Below are 18,237 nucleotides of genomic sequence, written 5' to 3'. Positions count from 1 at the left end.
TTTAAAATTCTAAAATGAGGGAAAAAACCTATTTTGATTAAACTTAGTCCTTAAAAATTATGTGGATGGAAAAAGATTTTTGCTACCACGCCTATTTGGATGGCTTTGTCTCCTGTCTGTTGCTCTCGCATTTGCCGTTGTTCAAGTTCTGCCTGACACGCCCAGTGGGCAGTCGCCCTGGGGTGCTAGCGACCGGCTCTGAGAAGGAAGCCCGTTTCGTCTGAGCCCTGACACGCCCAGGATCAGTTTTCATCGCAAGTATTGGCCCCTTGCAGACCTGGGCACCCGCTGCTGCTGCAGGTGGCGTGGCCGTGGCCTTTGGGCCTTGTCTCTCTCGTTTTCAGTGGGCTCCACGTCCTCCGTCTTGGAGCCTGTACTTCTCCACGCTGGCGCACTGGGACCCCGGAGGCTGGCTAGGCCAGTGCTCCCGACTCCCGAAGTCGGAGTCTCGGTCCGGGTCGTGGGGCTGCTGGGGTCTCGAGGCTCCCGGGGCGCCCGGTGAACCTCACCCCCGGTGCGGGTCCCCTGCGGTAGCTTCTCTTTCTCACTCCGTCTGCAGCTCCGAACTCATCTGTTTCTCGCCTTAGCCACCCCTCATCTCTGCCAAGTGCTTTACCTGACGTCCTTGAGACCCACTTCCCCGTGCCTGGGCGTTTCCACCTGGACGCCCCCAGCCCCCTCCAACTCGGTAATCCAAATCCAGGCGGGTTCCTCATGCCTTACCTGACCCCGTGACCCCGTACGCTCGTGGCCAGAGCTGGGGCCTGCGGCCAGCCCTGTTCGTGCTGTTCCTCACCCCACATTCCGTCCGTCACCGGAGACTTCGCGTGTCTTCACTCCTCTCTGATCCTCACGCCCCTTCTAACAGGTGGTGCAGACATCTCCTTTCTGTCCTCTGCGTCCCCAGCTTTCCCACGTCCAGTCTTCCACCGGCTGTCAGTGAGTCCCCGTGCCCGTCTCGTGCCTCTCCCCTTCGGTGCACCCACAAGCTGTGAGGGCCGAGGTGTGACGTGGGAGTATAATGTCCACACCTCACGGTTTTCCCGCTGGTCGTGGTGCCTGCTACTCTGGGCAGTCCTCTCACTTTCAAAGTATCCGGATACAGGTGTTTGGTGCTATGAATCCCCCTCTAGGTGCTGCTTTAGCAGCACTCCCCCAGTTTCATGTGTTACCTTTCCATGTTCACTTAGTTCTAATTTTCCCTTTCGTTTCTTCATTGGTTCACGCTATTTTGTTTCCAAGTACTTGGGGACTTTCCCGAGACCTTTATTTTACTCATTTTAACTTAACTCCATGTGATCTGAGTACGTACTTGGCATGTTTTGAATTTATTGAATGTTGTTCCATGTTCTGTGCTCATTTGAATGTGTTTTCTGCTGCTGCTGCTGGTGGTAGAAATATTGATCAAGTCAAGGAGGCCAACAGTGTTCTTCAAATCTTCTATATTCTTACTAATTGTCTATTTGTTCTGTCAACTGTTGAGAGTGCTTGTGAAATCTCTGACCATAATTCTGAGTTTTCCCTTTTTCCTTGTAATTCTACCTGTTTTTACTTCATGTATTTTGAAGCTACTCTATTAGGTTTGGGATTGTTATGTCCTCATGATGAGTAGACCCTTCCCTGTGTGAAATGATGTTCTTTCTTTCTTTACTTTGAAATATAGTACTTTGATATTAATATAGCCACTTTAGCTTTCTTTTTTAAAATTAAATTTGTTGGGGTGACATTGGCTAATAAGATTATATAGGTACAGTTCTCTGATACATTATCTGTGTCTTGCATTGTGCGTTCACCACCCAAAGTCAAATCTTCTTCTGTCATCATATATTTGACCCCCCTGTTTGGGTCTTCATATCTCAAGTGAATTTCTTATAGGTGATATTTCGTTTTGTCTTGCTCTTTTATATATTTGAACATCTCTGCCTTTTTATTTATGTGTTTAGACCATTTACATTTAATGCAGTTCTTGATGTGGTTGTTTCAGTCTCTCATCATCTTTGTTTTCCATTTGCTTATCTGAGAGCTGTTGGCTTTATTCGCCTTCTTTGGCTTGATTGATTTTTTTGTAATTCTATTTTATTGTTTCTCTGCCTTTTTGGTGTAACCCCTCCTTTTGTTAATTTGAGGCTGGTTTAAGGTTTATAGCATCATCTTTAACTTATGACAGTCCCTTTAAGACAGCATTCTGCTCTGTCTACAGTGCAGAACTTCACAGTAGTGAGTTCCTTCCCCTCTCCCAAAGGGCTTGATGATGTCACTGTCCTGCATCCCACTTCCCCATTTGTTATAAATTCCATGTTATGTTGTGATTAATTTTGTTTAAACAGTTTGTTATCTCTTACAGAGATTTAAATAATAAGGGTAAAGCCTATGTATTTGCCATGTAATTCCAAACCTTTTGACCCTGATCTCTTACGGTTAATCCTTTCTTAACTCTAAAATTAGGTTGTTGAATTATGTGATCTCTGTGATGCTCAAATGGCTTTTTTCTCCACTAAGTGGGTTGTTATGGCGTGGAACTCAGTGTACATGTGCGTGTGTGTGTGTGTGGTGGCTTTTTTGTATTTATGTATATGCTTTATTTTATATTATATTAAATATACATATATGAATATATATTGTACAAAATACACTAATCTTAATGATTATTGTATATACTGGACTGGTAACTGAGGATTATGTGGGTAAGTTGATGAAGGTCTGATATTCAGTAAGAACAGAGTCAGCATCAAGCCCATCTTTGGATTCAAGCCCACGAGGCATCAGCTCTCAGATTTTGTTTTGCCTCCGATGCCATGTGGTTTCCTGCAAAGCATATGCCAGCTTCCCTGCCCACTGGGTCAGAGTGGACCAAAGTGTGTGTTTTTTGTTTTTGTCACAACCAAGCTTATTTTCTTATTTGTGGCTAAAGACAAAATGTTGGAGTTAAATTTCAACATTAAACTTACCTAGGAATTCACTGGAGAACAGTCACCATGCTCGGTGTCAGTGATCACATCCTTACGAGCGGGGATGTTATCACTGAGGCACGAAGACCTTCAGATACTTGGGCACATACGGACAGTCGGTGAGTGGACGGGCTGAGACGTGCCTTCCATCGGGCCGGTTTCCGTGCCGTGTCCAGGAGGACGGTGCCAGCACCTGCCACGGGCTGTGTGAGAGCAGGAGGAAGCCCCCCCCCCCACGGCCCAGGGGCTCCCACAGGAGGAGGACGGGACGCATGGGCCTGACCGGCAGGTGGAGCGTGGCCGCCACGTCCTGCCGCCACGAGACCTGGGACCACGGCAGGTTTTCCATCTTAGCTTTATTGGAACTGAATTCCGAGTCAGGATTTCAAAAAAGTTGTTTGTTTCAGTTTTACGAGGGGATGTAATTATACTTTTGTCAATGTGGCATCATAACCACTGGGTTTTAGCTGCCGAGCGGCTCATTCCCAGACACTTGCCGACTGTCTCGTGTTGCCCACATCATAAAAGTAAATGTCACCCTGAGCGCACAGCACCTTCCTCTGGAAAATGTCCCGAGACTCTAGTGAAGTGACAGCCAGACGGTACTTAAGCCCAGCGCCGACTCGGAGACCGGATGCCGCTGCTATCACACGACTCATCACATTCCGGAGTTTTCCGTGGCAGCCAGACGTTCGTGCCACAGTTGGTCTCTCACTGCGAGGCAGGAGGCGACCAGCAGGAACACGAAACAAACAGGTGTTGACCTCGAGGTTTCTGGCTGCTAACGGCATCTCTTCAACAGGGCGGGGAGGAACCTGGCCGTGCTAGTCACCGTCCACGTCTGGGCTGTGGCCTCCGAGGGGGGTGCACTGCCCAGCCCTCGGCCGGCCGGCCTCTGCTGTCCAGACAGACGGCTCCGTTGCTCCAGCAGGTCCCACGCTGTTGTTCGGCAGCAAGCACCGCAGCGGAGTCCGAGCCCGATGCCGCCTGTCCCTCTTGGTCGTCCCCGGCGCCCTGCCCCTGCCCGTCTGCCCGGCACAGGCACCTGTACGGCTGACGGAGCCGCGGAGGGTGTTCTCAGTGCCACGGGCTCAGAACCACGGAGGGACTCGGCGTGGACACCGACTGCCGCGCGGAGCATCCCAGGCCGGAGCGGTCCTGGCTGGAGGGGGTGGCAGGCAGGTCACGTTGGGCTCAGACCCGTTTCTGAGGGAATGCAGGTCCCACGCACTGTCTGAGCCCAGGACTTTGCAGGTCACGGGGGACGACACGGTGACGTGGGTTATTCACTTCTCATCGCTTCTGGAAACCCCAAAGTGCCGCGAGGTTAGAAAGGGGTCACAGACACAGGGCTCCCGTGACCCTGAGAGACTCCTGCTCAGTCTTACACCACAGCCGTGCATGTTTTTGGTCTAAAATATTGTTTAATATAGAAAATGACAAGAAAAACAGTCTCATTGTTCAATTCTCACCCTTCTTCCTGACCATCTCATTAAGCAGGTGAAGAGACAGACCGGGGGTTTTATTCTCTGGTATCTTTAATCAAAGTAAAGGAGTATTTTTTGAATAAGAATTAAAAAGGAAAGATGAAGGTAAGAGAAGCATGTGGGATGATGGACTCTCGTCTTTTTGGGGTGGTCACAGGCCCCGCCCTCCAGGCCAGGCCGCCCCTCACCCCGGCCGCCCCACAGCCCGGACGAGAGTGTCCTGCTCCCTGCACAGACTGCTCTTGTCCTCGTGGGCTTCACGCCACGGACCCTGGCTCAGCACTGACTTGTCTCCTCACACGTGGACAGTCCACACCGGTGCTGAGAGCTCAGCCCCGGCCCAGGAGGAGGCCTGCTCCCGGCCCGTCCGCTCCCCGTGGGCCCAGGAGGAGGCCTGCTCCCGGCCGTCTGCTCCCTGTGGGCCCAGGAGGAGGCCTGCTCCCGGCCGTCTGCGCCCTGTGGGCCCAGGAGGAGGCCTGCTCCCGGCCCGTCCACACCCTGTGGGCCCAGGAGGAGGCCTGCTCCCCGCCGTCTGCGCCCCGTGGGCCCAGGAGGAGGCAGCTCCCGGCCCGTCCACACCCTGTGGGCCCAGGAGGAGGCCTGCTCCCCGCCGTCCGCGCCCCGTGGGCCCAGGAGGAGGCCTGCTCCCCGCCGTCCGCGCCTCGTGGGCCCAGGAGGAGGCCTGCTCCCGGCCCGTCCGCGCCCCGTGGGCCCAGGAGGAGGCTGCTCCCAGCCTGTCTGCGCCCTGTGGGCCCAGGAGGAGGCTGCTCCCAGCCTGTCTGTGCCCCGTGGGCCCAGGAGGAGGCTGCTCCCGGCCCGTCCGCGCCCTGTGGGCCCAGGAGGAGGCTGCTCCCAGCCTGTCTGTGCCCCGTGGGCCCAGGAGGAGGCTGCTCCCGGCCCGTCCGCGTCCCGTGGGCCCAGGGCCCGAGTCTCAGCCACCTTTGTTTCGTTTGTCTTTCTAATTTTCGCTGTTTTGGTATTTTTATTGTGGTTTTAATGCACATTTCTTTAGTAATGGTGATAGTGAGCACTTCATAAGTTTGTAGGCCCATTTTAATTGTCTTGTTAGTACTGAGTCGCAGAACTTTTAAAAATGTGCTCTGGAGACCATCCTGTGCCGGACGGACGTACTTCAGCTATTCCCCGGCTGTCCCCTGATGAGCATCCACTTTGGGTTTTTAGAAAACACAACGTCTGTTCCAGGGCCAATGCTTCCTATGGCCGAGAAGAGTCTGCCAACCCGGAGGCGCAGGTGCAGCGTCTGTTCTTCAAGGAAGCTGTAGTTCTATGCAGTTTAGTTCTGCGTCCACTGCATTCTCTCCGTGGCTCCGTCGCAGTGTTCGCGGAAACTCCGTCGTCTGAAGCAGTGCACGGTTGTCGCCTCCCAGTGTCCGTGGGCACGTCTGGCACGAGACAGCGGAGGTCTAGTGCAGGGTCCCAGGCTGCGGCCAGACGTGACCGGGCCGTGTCCTCTCGGGCTGTCCTGGGCACCCCCGCTCGCTGAGCTTGTTGGCGGGTGTAGGACGGGGCCTCAGACCCCCCCCCCCGCTGGCCCCCAGGCCGGGAGGCTGCCCTCAGCTCAGAGGCTACGGCAGCTCCTTGCCACGTGGGGTCCCGACAGGACCACTTGCTTCCTCCAAGCCAGCAAGGGGGAGACCCCAGCAAGGCAGTCTGGGCGAAGCGTGTCACGCAGCCCGTCTGTCCGCTGCTCCCCAGGGTGCGGGCGGTGTGGCTCCACCACACTCGGCTCACACGGGGCCGGAGCCGGACCACCCTGCTTTCATTGTCCTGAGTCCATCTGGGGCGTGGACAACAGAGTGGCCAGATGCTGGTTTTCATGAGCGTCTCCTTGCTCTGGAGACACCTTCCCACTGAATTTCGCTGGTGTCGTGTTGAGAATAATGAACTCTGTAGGTGTGGGTGGAATCTCTCGTTCAGTACGTAAGCTTTTCATAATTGTAAGAGATCCTGTCAGTTGGTCTCTTGTCACAGCGGCGTGATTGTCACCGTAAGTGCTCCGCGAGAAGACGCTTGTCCCCGGTGTCCCTGAAGTGTGTGGCGGCCTCATGCGTCCACATGACGTGAAGGCTCGTCAGTCCTCCCTGGAAGGTTCCGGGTGCAGGGGCGACGCCATCTCTCCGCCCCCTCACGGGAGGGCCGCAGACTTGGCCCTTCAGTGTCTGTCCGCGCAAGGAGTTCAGGGAGAACCGTGCACGACGTTTCCCTCCTCCCACTGCCCACCCCCTGGGTTAGTCCGCACCCCTCGGCGGCCAGGCCCCCGCCTCCTGCACCCAGGGCCTCAGCCCGGCCAGGGGACACCTCGCTCCTCTGGGGACCTGCTCTGCCCCGGACGGCCCAGCCTCCTATCTGCTCCTCTGTGAACTGGCCCCTGAGGAAGTCAGCGTTGCCCCCGGTGTCAGTGACGGTGCTGGGCGCCCGTGCGGAGACCACCCAGGGTGACCGTCCCCATCCCGATGTGTGTCCCCTTCCTCCCTGCAGTTCCAGGTCCTGGGGGGCTTTCTGTTCGTTTCGGGTGTGTTCCCGGCCCCCCGCCGCCACAGCGATGTCCCCAGCACTGCTGAGTGGCCAGTCCGTGTCCACGGGCCAGCTCCAGTGATTTCTCCGCTGCTCCGGGTCTGCTGCCCGGAAGCGCAGTCTTTCATCTGCGGTGTGAGCTCATCGGAGGGAAAACCACACCTTCCGCGGGGCCCGGAGACAGGTGTGACGTGGACGGTCACAGGGGCAGTGCCTGGACGCTGCCGGCTGGGCTCGGGGCCGCCTGCAGGGCTTCCTGAAGGGCCCAGCGCACGGTGCACCTCTGCTCGGGTCTGGTGGGGAGCCGTGTCCGCACCACCCTCGCCTCGTGACTCAGCCCCACTCCCTGTGTTCCCTTGGCTGTACCCCAGCTGTTTCAGTCTGAGCATTGCATTTCTCCAGCAGTGATTTATATGTAGAAATGTGCGCACTGACATGTTGGGCCCTGACCCGCAGCACATCGGCACCGCAGGTCCTGCGTTTTCGTGGTCAGAGGTATTGCTGGTGTCAACTGCCCCCCCTGGGCTCTCGCACAAACCTGCCAGTGTTCCCAGAGGAGCCGGTGTCCTTCTGTCCGTCTGTCTGCCACTGTCCTGCCGAGCCCCTGAGTCCTTCCAGACGGGGGCGAAAAAGCACCCACCGCACCGTCGCAGCCTTGGCCGTGTGTCCGCTGTCGACTCTTTGATTTGCCCAAAGCGGGAGAGGGCGCCCGCTCGGCCGCGGCCCAGACAACTGGGTCCTTGGTTCACCTGTTCTGTCCGGTGCTAGCAGAGCGAAAGGAGGGTTCAGAGCAGCCTCCTTGTCCCCACGTCGGAGCCCACTCTGGGGAGGGCATGGGTCCCGGGGAGGCCTGTGCGCTCGTCCCTCTCGTCCCTGTGCCGGTCCCTGCGCTCCCGGCCGTCCCCTCAGCTGCCTCTCAGGACACCCGCTGCGCCCAGGGCCGCCTCAGCGACGCCACGGCCTGGTGGCCACAGTGCGGACAGTGTAACTCGTTCCGGAGAACAGACGCGGGAACCGTCCGTGTGCCTCCAGCAGGTGACCAGGTCCCTGCCCGTGGCTGTGTGTCCAGCCTCAGGATCGCCCTGGAAAGGGGCCATCGTCCCGGGAAGAGGCTGGGCGTGAGCAGGGTCACAGGTTCGAGAGCAGAAGCCGCCCCACAGGGCACAGCCGCCCCGCTGTCCCCTGCCCCCAGGCCTTGCCGCTCATCAGTACACCCCTTCGTCCCTAACGCCCCCGAGGGACCGTGGCTGCGGCCCTCCGGTCACACGGCGGGAGCGGAGCGCGGGGCGCATGGCGAGCTACCGTGACATTCCCAGGGGACAGCGTGTGGAGGCCGAGGCTGCCTGTGTGACTGTTCACACCCGGTCACTCGGAGGGAGGGGGCTGGCCAGACCCCTGGGCCATGCGGGCCTCCCACGGCGACTGAGTGTGAGGGCACCGGCCGTGGCCTGCCCTGTGAGGACGGCTCTCCTGGTCGGCGCTGGGGGGCCGTGCACGGGCAGCTGTCCGGTGGCTGGTCTCCTCACTACCACAGACGGTTATCCCAGGAGCACCCCAGGTAAAGAAAGGGCGGTGCCGGGGTGACAGCATGCCCTGGGGCACAGACTCATGTGCCCGCCCAGAAGCCGGCCCTGACCCGCGTGAGGCCCTGAGCAGCGTCTCTGGGTTAGGATCTTGGGGTGTACGAGCCATGGCTCCCCAGAGACACACACACGGTGCACAGCCCCCTGCCCTGCGTCTCCCTGCTGCAGCGACTGAGCCCCGCGCCCCACTCACACCCAAGGAGGCAGGACCGGGGTCCGCTCTGGGCGCCTTGGATGACCTCCTGTGTCTCCTGTGCCACTTGGCGGCTGAGCCCTTGACGTTATCACGACACCCGAACCCAGACCCAGTCTCCGAGGACGCGGTCTGTGTGGGAACACGCCCGGTGTGCTAGTTCCAACCTCGACCAGGAAGCTCAGTCCCGGGAAACACCCGGTTCCTAGCGGCAGCTGCTAGAGTAAAACGGTCGACGTGGTCTGGCCGGGCTCCTGCAGATGGTCGGTGACTGACGGCTGCGGGGGGCCGTGGACAGGGGGGCACAGGCCCGAGCGTGCCCCGTTCACAAGCACACGCGCCCCTGAGTGGGGACGATGACTGCTTTCCCAGGACCGGGAGTGTGAGGATGGTTCGCAGAGCCCTTCACGGGGCTGTTCTCTGACTGGGTCAGACCTCTGGCGAGGACCGCGTGGACCCGCCTTTGGAAGTGGCTGTGTCCTTGTATTCGGGCCAGCAGGAGGCGGTGTGCACTGTGGGTGAGGGCGGGCGGGAGGCCTGGCGTGGCACCAGGCCGCTGTCCACGGAGCTGGGGCAATCCGCCCGCCCACGGGAGCCGGCTGCGGACGCGTGGGCAGATGAGTCCCGGACTCAGCCAGAGCACAGCTGTCCTCACACAGCTGAGCCACATCCCCCCACAGACCCACGTGCCGCACGCGTGGAGAAGCACACGGAGGCACACGCAGTGCAGGGAGATGGGGTGGTGGCTGTCACCCGGCGCAGACAAGACAGGTCGGGAGGAGGGCCGGGGGAGGCAGGTTCCGCCTGGCCCGGGCCGTGGCTGCTCCTGGCGAGCCGTGGGTTTCCACGGCACCACGCGGGCTGGCGGGTGACCGGATGTTTCAGCTGCTTGTGGTGCAGCTTTGAGCCGTGGCCACGGAAGATGGTTCGCATTATGTTTAATGGCCGTTGAGCTCATTGCTGGCTGCGGGGAGACGTTCATTCTGCTGACCTGGCAGCTCTGGAGGCTGCGGCCCCGCCCACGTGGTCACAGCCCAGGAATGCGGCCGCCGGGCCACGGCCCTCCTGCCGGCCTCCGTGTGGCTTGTAAGCCTGCTGGCGACACTCACGCTCAAATAGCTGCAGCCTTTTAGCTCTAACGCAAGGGCTCCCCCACACATGGGCTCCCCCCCACACACGGCCTCCCCTCACCCACAGGCTCCCCCCCACACACGGCCTCCCCTCCCCCACGGGCTCCCCCCCACACACGGGCTCCCCCACACATGCCCCCCCAGATGGCCTCACCCCCACACACACAGCTTCCCCACACACACGCCCTCCCACACACACGCCCTCCCTCACACACACGGGCTCCCCCACACACATAGCCCCTCCCCACTCAGGTCCCCCCACACTCCGCGGTGGTGGTCCGTGCACAATGCTGGAGGTGGCGAGTCATGAACACAGCACTAGGCTCCGTCCAGGGTGAGGGTGCTCAGACCCACGGGGAAGGTGCAGTAACCGCGGTCCCCCTGGAACCCAGGTTCTGTGCACTCTGCCCGCGGCACCGGGTGGAGCCTGGCGGTGGTGCCGTGTCCACGCCTGGCCCTGAGCTGGCCACCCAGAGCCAAGTGGAGCTGAGCTGCACGGTGGGCCTCAGCCCTGGGCATGAGCATGGTCTGGCCGTGGTACAGCCTCTGCCTCAGCACAGTTTGCAGATGAGCAGTCGTTCGATGGGGACTGCAAGAGGCAGGTACAGAAAGTACAGGTGGGTGGGATTGTTGTTTTGACTCAGAGATGGTATCACTTCTACATGCCTTCCTGCTTTTCAGAGACGCAACAGTGACCACAGAGAAGGGACACGAACAGGACAGAGGAGGGAACCCAGGATTCTTGGCCATTGCTGCCCACACCTCTGTCCAGGCGCAGGTGTTTGTGGAACGGGTGGGTGCGGCCGTGTGGCCACGTCTAGGGGAACCGTGCTGTTCTCGGCCTGACGCTCCGGCTCCCGGACTTGCCCTGGGCACCGCGGTTCAGCTGAGTGACGCTGGCGCAGCATCCTCGACACATTTCTTACACTCCTGTGACAGACCATGTGCGCCTTGCGTCTCCGTCCGCTGATGGACTTGGGGTGGTTCCCATGTTTTGGCTACACCGATAGTGCTGCTGTGTCAAGATCCACAACAAGTTTTTGTCGAAACAGCTTTGCGGGTCTCGTGTGTGTATATATACCTGAGAGCAGATTTCTCAGTCACGTGCGATGCTATTTTAACTGTTTGCGGGCCTGCCAGACGTGTGGTTGTGCAGCTCTGAAATCCACCTGCAGGGCGCAAGGCCCAACATCCCGCACACCTGCAGGCTTGTTTTTTCTACTTTTTACTGTAGCCATTGGGGGGGGTGGGTGGGAGGGTGGAGTGTAGCTCACCGCTGTGATGAGCATTTCCCTCAAAGATGCTAGTGTTCTCCACGTCTTCTTTGGAGAAATCCTGTTTCTGGAGGAATTCTATTCAAACTATTTGGAGACATTCTATTCACATGCTTTGTCCATTTTTAAATTGGGTTCTTTGACATTTATTGGTTAATCTTAATAGAATTTCATATACTGTGAACTAAACACTTACCGGATATGTAAGTCCAGCCAGCTGTCTCCCCTCTCTCCACAGTGCCCTTTAACACACGAGTTTACATTTTGATCAAGTTCAGTTTATCAATTTTTTTTTTTTAATGCTTGTGATGTAGGCATCACATGGAAGACTCATCTGCCAAAGTGACAAAGTGATGGAGATGAACCCCCATGTTTTCCTTCAAGAATTTCGTAGTCTCAGCTCATGCATTCAGGTCTTGGATTCATTTGTGCATTAATATTTCCACAGGATGTGAGTTGGGGTCCAAATCCACTTTTTTCTTGCGTATCCACAGTTAGCCCATCCCATTCATTGAGAGGGTGGATGATTCTTTTCCTTCACTGAATGGTCTTTGAACCCTTGTTAAAAATCAGTTGACCATTTGAGTTTTAATTTCTGGGCCCTCAGTTCTAGTCCAGAGTCATGTGTCCACCCTGGGCCACTCCGCACCCAGTGTCTTGGTCAACGCAGCCTTGTCGCAAGTGTTGAAGCCACGAGTCTTCAGAGCCCCTTGCATTTCCCTGTGAGTGTGAGGAGCAGATGATGTTTTTGTGCCTAAAAAAAGAAGTTGGGGGTTTTAATAAGAATTGCATCAAATCTCTAATTCAATTGGGAAAGCATCGTTTTGCAATGATGTTGTTTTCTAGCCCATGAATACGGGATGTTTTTCTACTTATTTAGATCTCATTTAACCTTTAACAGCAATGTTTTAGTTTTCATTGTAAAAATCATGCACATCTTCTTAAAAAATTCATCCTGAGCATTTTATTCTTTCAGATGCTATTGTACATTGTTTTATTAATTTCGGAATGTTCATTGCTAGTGTGTAGAAATACAAGTGGCTTTTGTATATTGATCGTGTATCCTGCAACCTGGACAAAGTATTTTATTAGCTGTAATTGTTACTTTTAATGGATTGTTTTTGGAACTTTCAATATGTAAAATCATGTCATATGCCAATAGATACAGTTTTATTTCTTCTTTTCCATCCCAGATGGTTTATATTTCTTTTTCTTGTCTAATTGCTGTGGCTGGAACCTCCAGGACCATGTCATATAGAAGTTATGAGAGCAGACATCCTTGTCATGTTTCAGCTCCTGGGGGAAGTTTTCCATCTTTCACAGTTAAGTGTGAGGTACATGGGCTCTATCAGGTGGGGGACGTTCTCCTCTACTCAAGTCTGTAAGTGTTTCTGTCCTGAAAGTGAGCTGCTTTTTTTTTTCAGTTTTTTCCTCCTGAATGTATTCAGATGATCATATGTTTTTTCTTCTATTGCCTGGTGTGTTACATGAATTAATTTTTGAATTTTCTATGGACATTGCATTTATGGGATAAATCCCACGTAATCATAGTATATAACCCCTTTCTTCTGTTGCTGTGTTCAATTCCAGAACTTGTTGAGGATTTTGCATCTATATTTATAAGGGATATGGTTCTGAGATTTCCCTTCCGTGTGATGTCATTGTCCAGCTTTCGTATCAGGGAAATACCGGCCTCAGAGAAGGAGTTTTGAAGTGTTTTCTCCTCTTGTCTTTTTGGAAGATTTGAGAATGACAGGTAGTAATTCTTCTTTATGTTTTTGGCAGAATCCACCAGTAAGGGTATCGAATCCTGAGCGTTTCTTTGTTGGAAGTTATCACTGACTCCATCTTCTTAATTATTACAGGTCTGTTTCTCCATGAGCCAGTTCTGGTAGTTTGTGGATTGGTAGGAATTGGTTTATCTCATCTAGGTTCTCTGATTTTTGGCATGTAATTGTCTGTGGTATTCCCGTAGAATCCTGTGTAGTTTCTGTGGGGCCAGTCGTAAGGTGTCCTCTTCTATTCCTGAATTTGGTAACTTGTGTTGTCTCTCTTTTATACATTGCTTTCCCGTCCACAGAGATTTATAGTTATTATTTATAATTATTGCTTCATGCACCTGTCTTTTAACCAGATGGAAAAATAAGAAGTACATTTGTGTCGTCTCTCATATTTACTTACACAGTTACCCTTACTGGTGTTTTCATGTCTTCACGTGGCCTTCACGTGTCATCTCGTGTCCTTCTGTTCAGCCTGGAGACTCCCCCTCATGCATTTGTTGTTGGGAAGACCTATTAGTGACAGTTCCTCTTAAATTTTAATTTAAATCTCAGTTTCTCCCACATTTTTGAAGGATAGTTTTGCTGGATATAGAACGATTGGTTGAAATTTCTTCCAACACCTTGAAGATGGTGCCCACTGCTTTCTGATGGGAAATCAGAGGCTGGTCGTACACGGTGCTCCCGTTGAGAAAGTCATCCCTCCTTTCAAAGTACGAAAGCAGAATCCTGCATCATCTGTAGCAGCTTCATTGTTCCTTTGGCATTAGGACTTCAAGTCCACCTGGAAGTTATTTTGAGACTGGGGTCAGGTGTGTGTTGCTTATTTATTTATTTTTATTTTGGATCACATGCGGTCCCAGCACCATTTGTCGTGGAGATTGCGTTTTGTCCACTGTTCTCTCTCTGTCTCTGTAAGTAGAGGTTGGGTTTCTACCTTTGCCTTATTTTTCAAGACTGTCTCGGTCATTCTTTGTCATTTTCATTTTTATGTGAATTTTAAATAATAATGTTCAATTCCATAAAAGATACCTATGGGAAATTTGGCTGGAACTGAATTACACGAATAGATTATTTTGGGAAGATACCTCGACAGCATTGACTCATCTAACTCGTGAATCTGATGTTTCTTTCTGTGTGTTTAGGTTTTCTTACCTACCCTTTGCTACGTTTCGGTTAGGTTCCTGGTCTTTCAGATGCTATTCAGAAGGGTGTCTTTTACCATTTTTATTTTCTATATTTTGTTCGTATATAGACATACAATTGATGTTTCTATATTCATTTCATATTCAGTAATCTTACTATAGTCTTATAAGAACATATGAGTAGATTCTGCTCAACGTAATCACATGCTCTGTGACTAATGAGAGATGTGTTTCCTTTCGCACTTAATCCGTGAGTGACGACAGTGTGAGTTCTTTCCTCACAGTTCTGTCCCTTTTGTCTTTGTTCTGTCGCTGCCCTGGCGGAACCTCCTGGAACGGTTCTCCTTGTGAACGTGTTGCTTCTGTTTCCTCTCTGTTCGTCCTGAAATAAACGACGAAGTCGGGTGCATGCCCATCGCCTCCCCTCTGTGGACGGCTCTGGGGAACAGCCGGAAGCCACTGGGAAGTGCAGGGTCCCGGGGGCCTCTGCCCACACGGGCGCTGCGTCCCCCCCCCTCCCTGTGTTCTCGGGCACCACGCTCTCAGGGCGGGGAGAGCCCCCCATCTCCGGGCCTGTCTGCAGCACAGGGCCGGGCAGACGGCACCGCCCCCACACGGCGAGTGGTCCCCGAGAACCTGCTGACGCGCGTGTCCTGCTGTGATGCCGTTCGAGTCCCGGGCCCCTGGACTCGGGCTGGTGGTTCTCCGGAAGCTGTTCTCTCCGAATAAACGTGAGCCTGTCCAAGTGGGCAAATCCTGACTCTGGGGCTGAACAGTGGGTCCTGAGTCTAGAATTTAAAAACATGGCTACGAATTCTTGGATTTTTTTTATTTTTTTAAATCAAGCGGCGAGAGCCTGTGAACCCGGCTCTTGAACTTGGGTGTCCTTAGGCCTGTTGACCATCGAGTACAACAGAAAGGACGCTGGGTGGTTTCCAAGGCCGTGGAACGGTCCCCCCGGACCCTGAGCCCCGTGAGAAGCCGCTGTGCCCGGAGCAGGCAGCCTCGCCCGCGGGCGACCGTCACCGTCTTCAGTGCACCCGGGAGCCGCAGTCACCACCCGGGCTTGTCCAGTTTCTGACCCACAAGTCATGACATGCAAGAACATGGTTATTATTATTATTATTTTAAAAATATATTTTTTTCCTTTATTGATTTTAGAGAGAGAGGAAGGGAGAGGGCGAGAGAGAAACACTGATGAGAGGGAACATGGATTGGCCGCCTCCTGCACGCCCCCCACTGGGAATCGGGCCCACAACCTGGGCATGTGCCCTGACCGGGAATCGAACTGGGACCTCTGGTGCAGGGTCAATGCTCAACCACTGAGCCACACCGGCCGGGCAATCATTATTATTTTTAACTAATCATTATTATTTTTAACTACTAAGTTCTGGGGTAGCTTGTAGTGCAACAATAAATGGTTGAAACATCTTTTTATATTTTCCCCACTCATTCTTGATCCCAGAAGTCTGTTTTCTTAATCTCGCTCCATTTCCGTCAGAGTCGGCGGCGACGTCGTCCATCATTTCTCTGGTCTCCTGCCGCCTCGGTGCATCTTGTTTGCGGACGAACAGACCCACCGGGCCTGCCCGCCAGGCACCTGCTTCCACATTCCTTCTTGAAATCGTGAACGTGACTGTCTCTCAAGCCACTATCTTTAATATCTGAGGAAAAATAAACAGCTGCTCGCGTGGTGCCCAGTGTTGACATGCTCGTGTCTGCAGCCTTCAAACACACTTTAAATCTCGTGGTTGGAACCTGGCTCCAGCCGCCGAGCTGCCTGCTCGCCCCGCGGCCTCTGCCGCGCTGATCTCCGCTCGCCCCGGAGACGAGCGGCTCGGGTGCAGAACAATCGGAGGTTCTTCCATGGCCCGATTAGACTCCTGTTTTGTAGGCTTATTGGACGTTAAGATGTGATCTGTTGCCACTTACAATTCAGATTGAGGAGGTTTGGAAACGCTCGACTCTCTGCCTTTCCCAGCCGGCTTGTGGGTGGGAAACGGAGCAGATGCCTCAGGGGGAACGGTCCGGGCCCACGGGACAGAGGGCCTGGCTGACCAGCGCTGCTGGGCTCTCAGTGTCACGATCCGCTTATCCCAGCGATCGACTGGGGACTGAGAGGCGGGACCACAGTCCAGTTTGTTTGCACAGAAAGCTCCCTGGTCGTTTCGTTGTGTTTTGCTTTGCTTTTTGTGCAGAGTTGAAAGCTAGGTGTGAAATGCTAAAGACAAAACCCGATATTTGGTGTTTTTCTCCCCTCAGGGGAAAGAAATGGCCAAGAGGAGTGAAGACTTGGTGTTGGGTAATTTCCTAATTTTCAAAGACTAAAGCAACAGAATGATGCGCTTTGCGAATTTAATAGTGACACAGAGGAGCAGGAATTAGCTTAAGGTGGGGTCCGGGTTCACTGGGACCTCAGAAACCACTGTCACAGGAGCTGGTTAGTCAGGAAGGCCCCGAGGAGACCATGACACGGGCCTGGGGAGGGGCCATCAGCGAATTTACTTCAATTCCACTCAAAACTGACCTTTGCTATCAAAAGTCAAAGTATTGGGTTACTGAAAAGATAAGAAAAAGACTCAGTTTTTCCGATGCATGAACAATGGTGCACTTCCGAGACCCGTGGTCAGATGTTCACACCTGGCGGGAGGGCCCCGTGACCTGGCGCGTTGCACGCCCACACGGGCAGCTCTGGGTGTGGGTGCTGGCGTGTGCTGTTGTGCGCAGCTGGGTGCAGCTGGTTCTGCTGCTCCCGGGACTGAGAGCCGCCCCTCTGGCCGGCGCACTTCCGCACAGGCTCCCTCGCAGACGGGCGTGGACTGAGCACGGGCTGTCGTGTAGCCACGGAGCCGGAATTCTCCGTCCGCCCTGTCCCCCACCGGCCGCACGCGTGCCACTCGCTGAACGGGCCACGTTGGCCTGGACGCCGAAGAGCCCGGAGCAAGGGCTGCACAGCGCTCGGGGGTCAGGGCCCGAGAGGCCACGACAGGCTCCGTGGGTCCAGGGGAAACACCGAGCTAAGTAAGAAGGGAACAGACGTCGACGATCTCTCCACTGGCGACTTTCAAAATAGAATCACAAAATTGCTTTTATTTTTTCTTGGTAATACAGGGCTACAGATGAGAAGAAAGGAAATATACTTCTTTGGGAAGTTACATTTCCTGTCAAAACTGGTTGCCAGTGTCCGTGTGTTGATGCTGCCCTGGCGCGAAGCTACCCGCTTTGTCCGTGAGGTGTCCTTCCACACAGGGGTGTCCCAGGAGCCCGGGCCTCGAGCTGAGCATGCTCCGTGCAAGGCAGGCACGTATAGGAGACCCTCGGGTCTCCTCGGTCGGCATGAGGCCTTCATTACATTGCATTTCGGTCCCTCGCTTGAAGGTCAGGCAGCTCCTGAGATGCAGCAACAGGTGTGGAACACGGGCTCCCCTCTGCTGGAGGTGACCCGCGCAGACGCGCTGGTCGGGGACCTCGCCTCCTGCTCTGACGAGGATGCAGGCTCAGGCATGCGGGGGGCAAGGCAGCCGCTCATCAGTGATGCAGATGCCGTCTTCACAGTGGCTGGCGGCGCGAGTGCTGTATAGAAGTTCTGTTCCGCCCTGGGTATCGCGTGGGATCTTAATGCGCAGGAGGAAGCTAATTCTAGTCCTTTCGTGCTTCATAAAAATGAGGGAGGGAGCCCTGGCCAGCCTGGCTCAGCGGTTAGAGCGTCGGCCCCAGACCAGAGTCGCAGGTTCGATTCCGGTCCAGGGCTCGTAGCTCAGTTGCAGTTCGGTCCCCGGCCCTGGTCGGGGTCGTGCAGGAGGCAACCAGTCGATGTGTCCTCTCACATCGATGTTTCTCTCTCCCTGTCTATCTGCAGATAAACGGGGACAAATTATCCTCGGGTGAGAATTAAAAAAAAAAAAAATGAGGGAGGGAGCTGTTCTCAGTTCTCAAACCTCAGGCCCCACCTGGAAGTCAGCACCGTGGTCGCCGCTGCGGCCGCTCAGCCCATGGGCTGCGGGTGCGGGAGGACGAGTCTCAGCTGCTCTTTCGGACAGAACGTCCCAGAGCTGATGCCTGTTTCGTGAGCTGCTGACGTTGCCGCCGGCGTCTCAGCTCACGGACACGTCCTCACGCCCCAGGGCTCAGAATCGAGATCAGTGTTCTCCGGGAGCCCAGGGT

General features: G+C 54.7%; 1 protein-coding gene across 1 annotated transcript in view; it reads left to right on the top strand.

Annotated features, from left to right (window-relative positions):
- The window catches only part of WDR27 (WD repeat domain 27), a 65,840-nt gene extending 48,186 nt beyond the window's left edge, over window positions 1–17,654 (top strand). The window contains exons 24-25 of the mRNA XM_036247797.1: window positions 9,180–9,264; window positions 17,452–17,654. Coding sequence (XP_036103690.1) covers window positions 9,180–9,264; window positions 17,452–17,654 — 288 coding nt within the window. The remainder of the gene's footprint in view (window positions 1–9,179; window positions 9,265–17,451) is intronic.
- Window positions 17,655–18,237: the final 583 nt, after the last annotated feature.

Source organism: Molossus molossus, unplaced genomic scaffold, assembly GCF_014108415.1.
Source record: "Molossus molossus isolate mMolMol1 unplaced genomic scaffold, mMolMol1.p scaffold_m16_p_8, whole genome shotgun sequence".
In the NCBI taxonomy this organism is placed as follows: domain Eukaryota; kingdom Metazoa; phylum Chordata; class Mammalia; order Chiroptera; family Molossidae; genus Molossus; species Molossus molossus.
The sequence above is the reverse complement of the archived record's forward strand: the minus strand, read 5'-3'. Positions and strand labels throughout refer to the sequence as shown.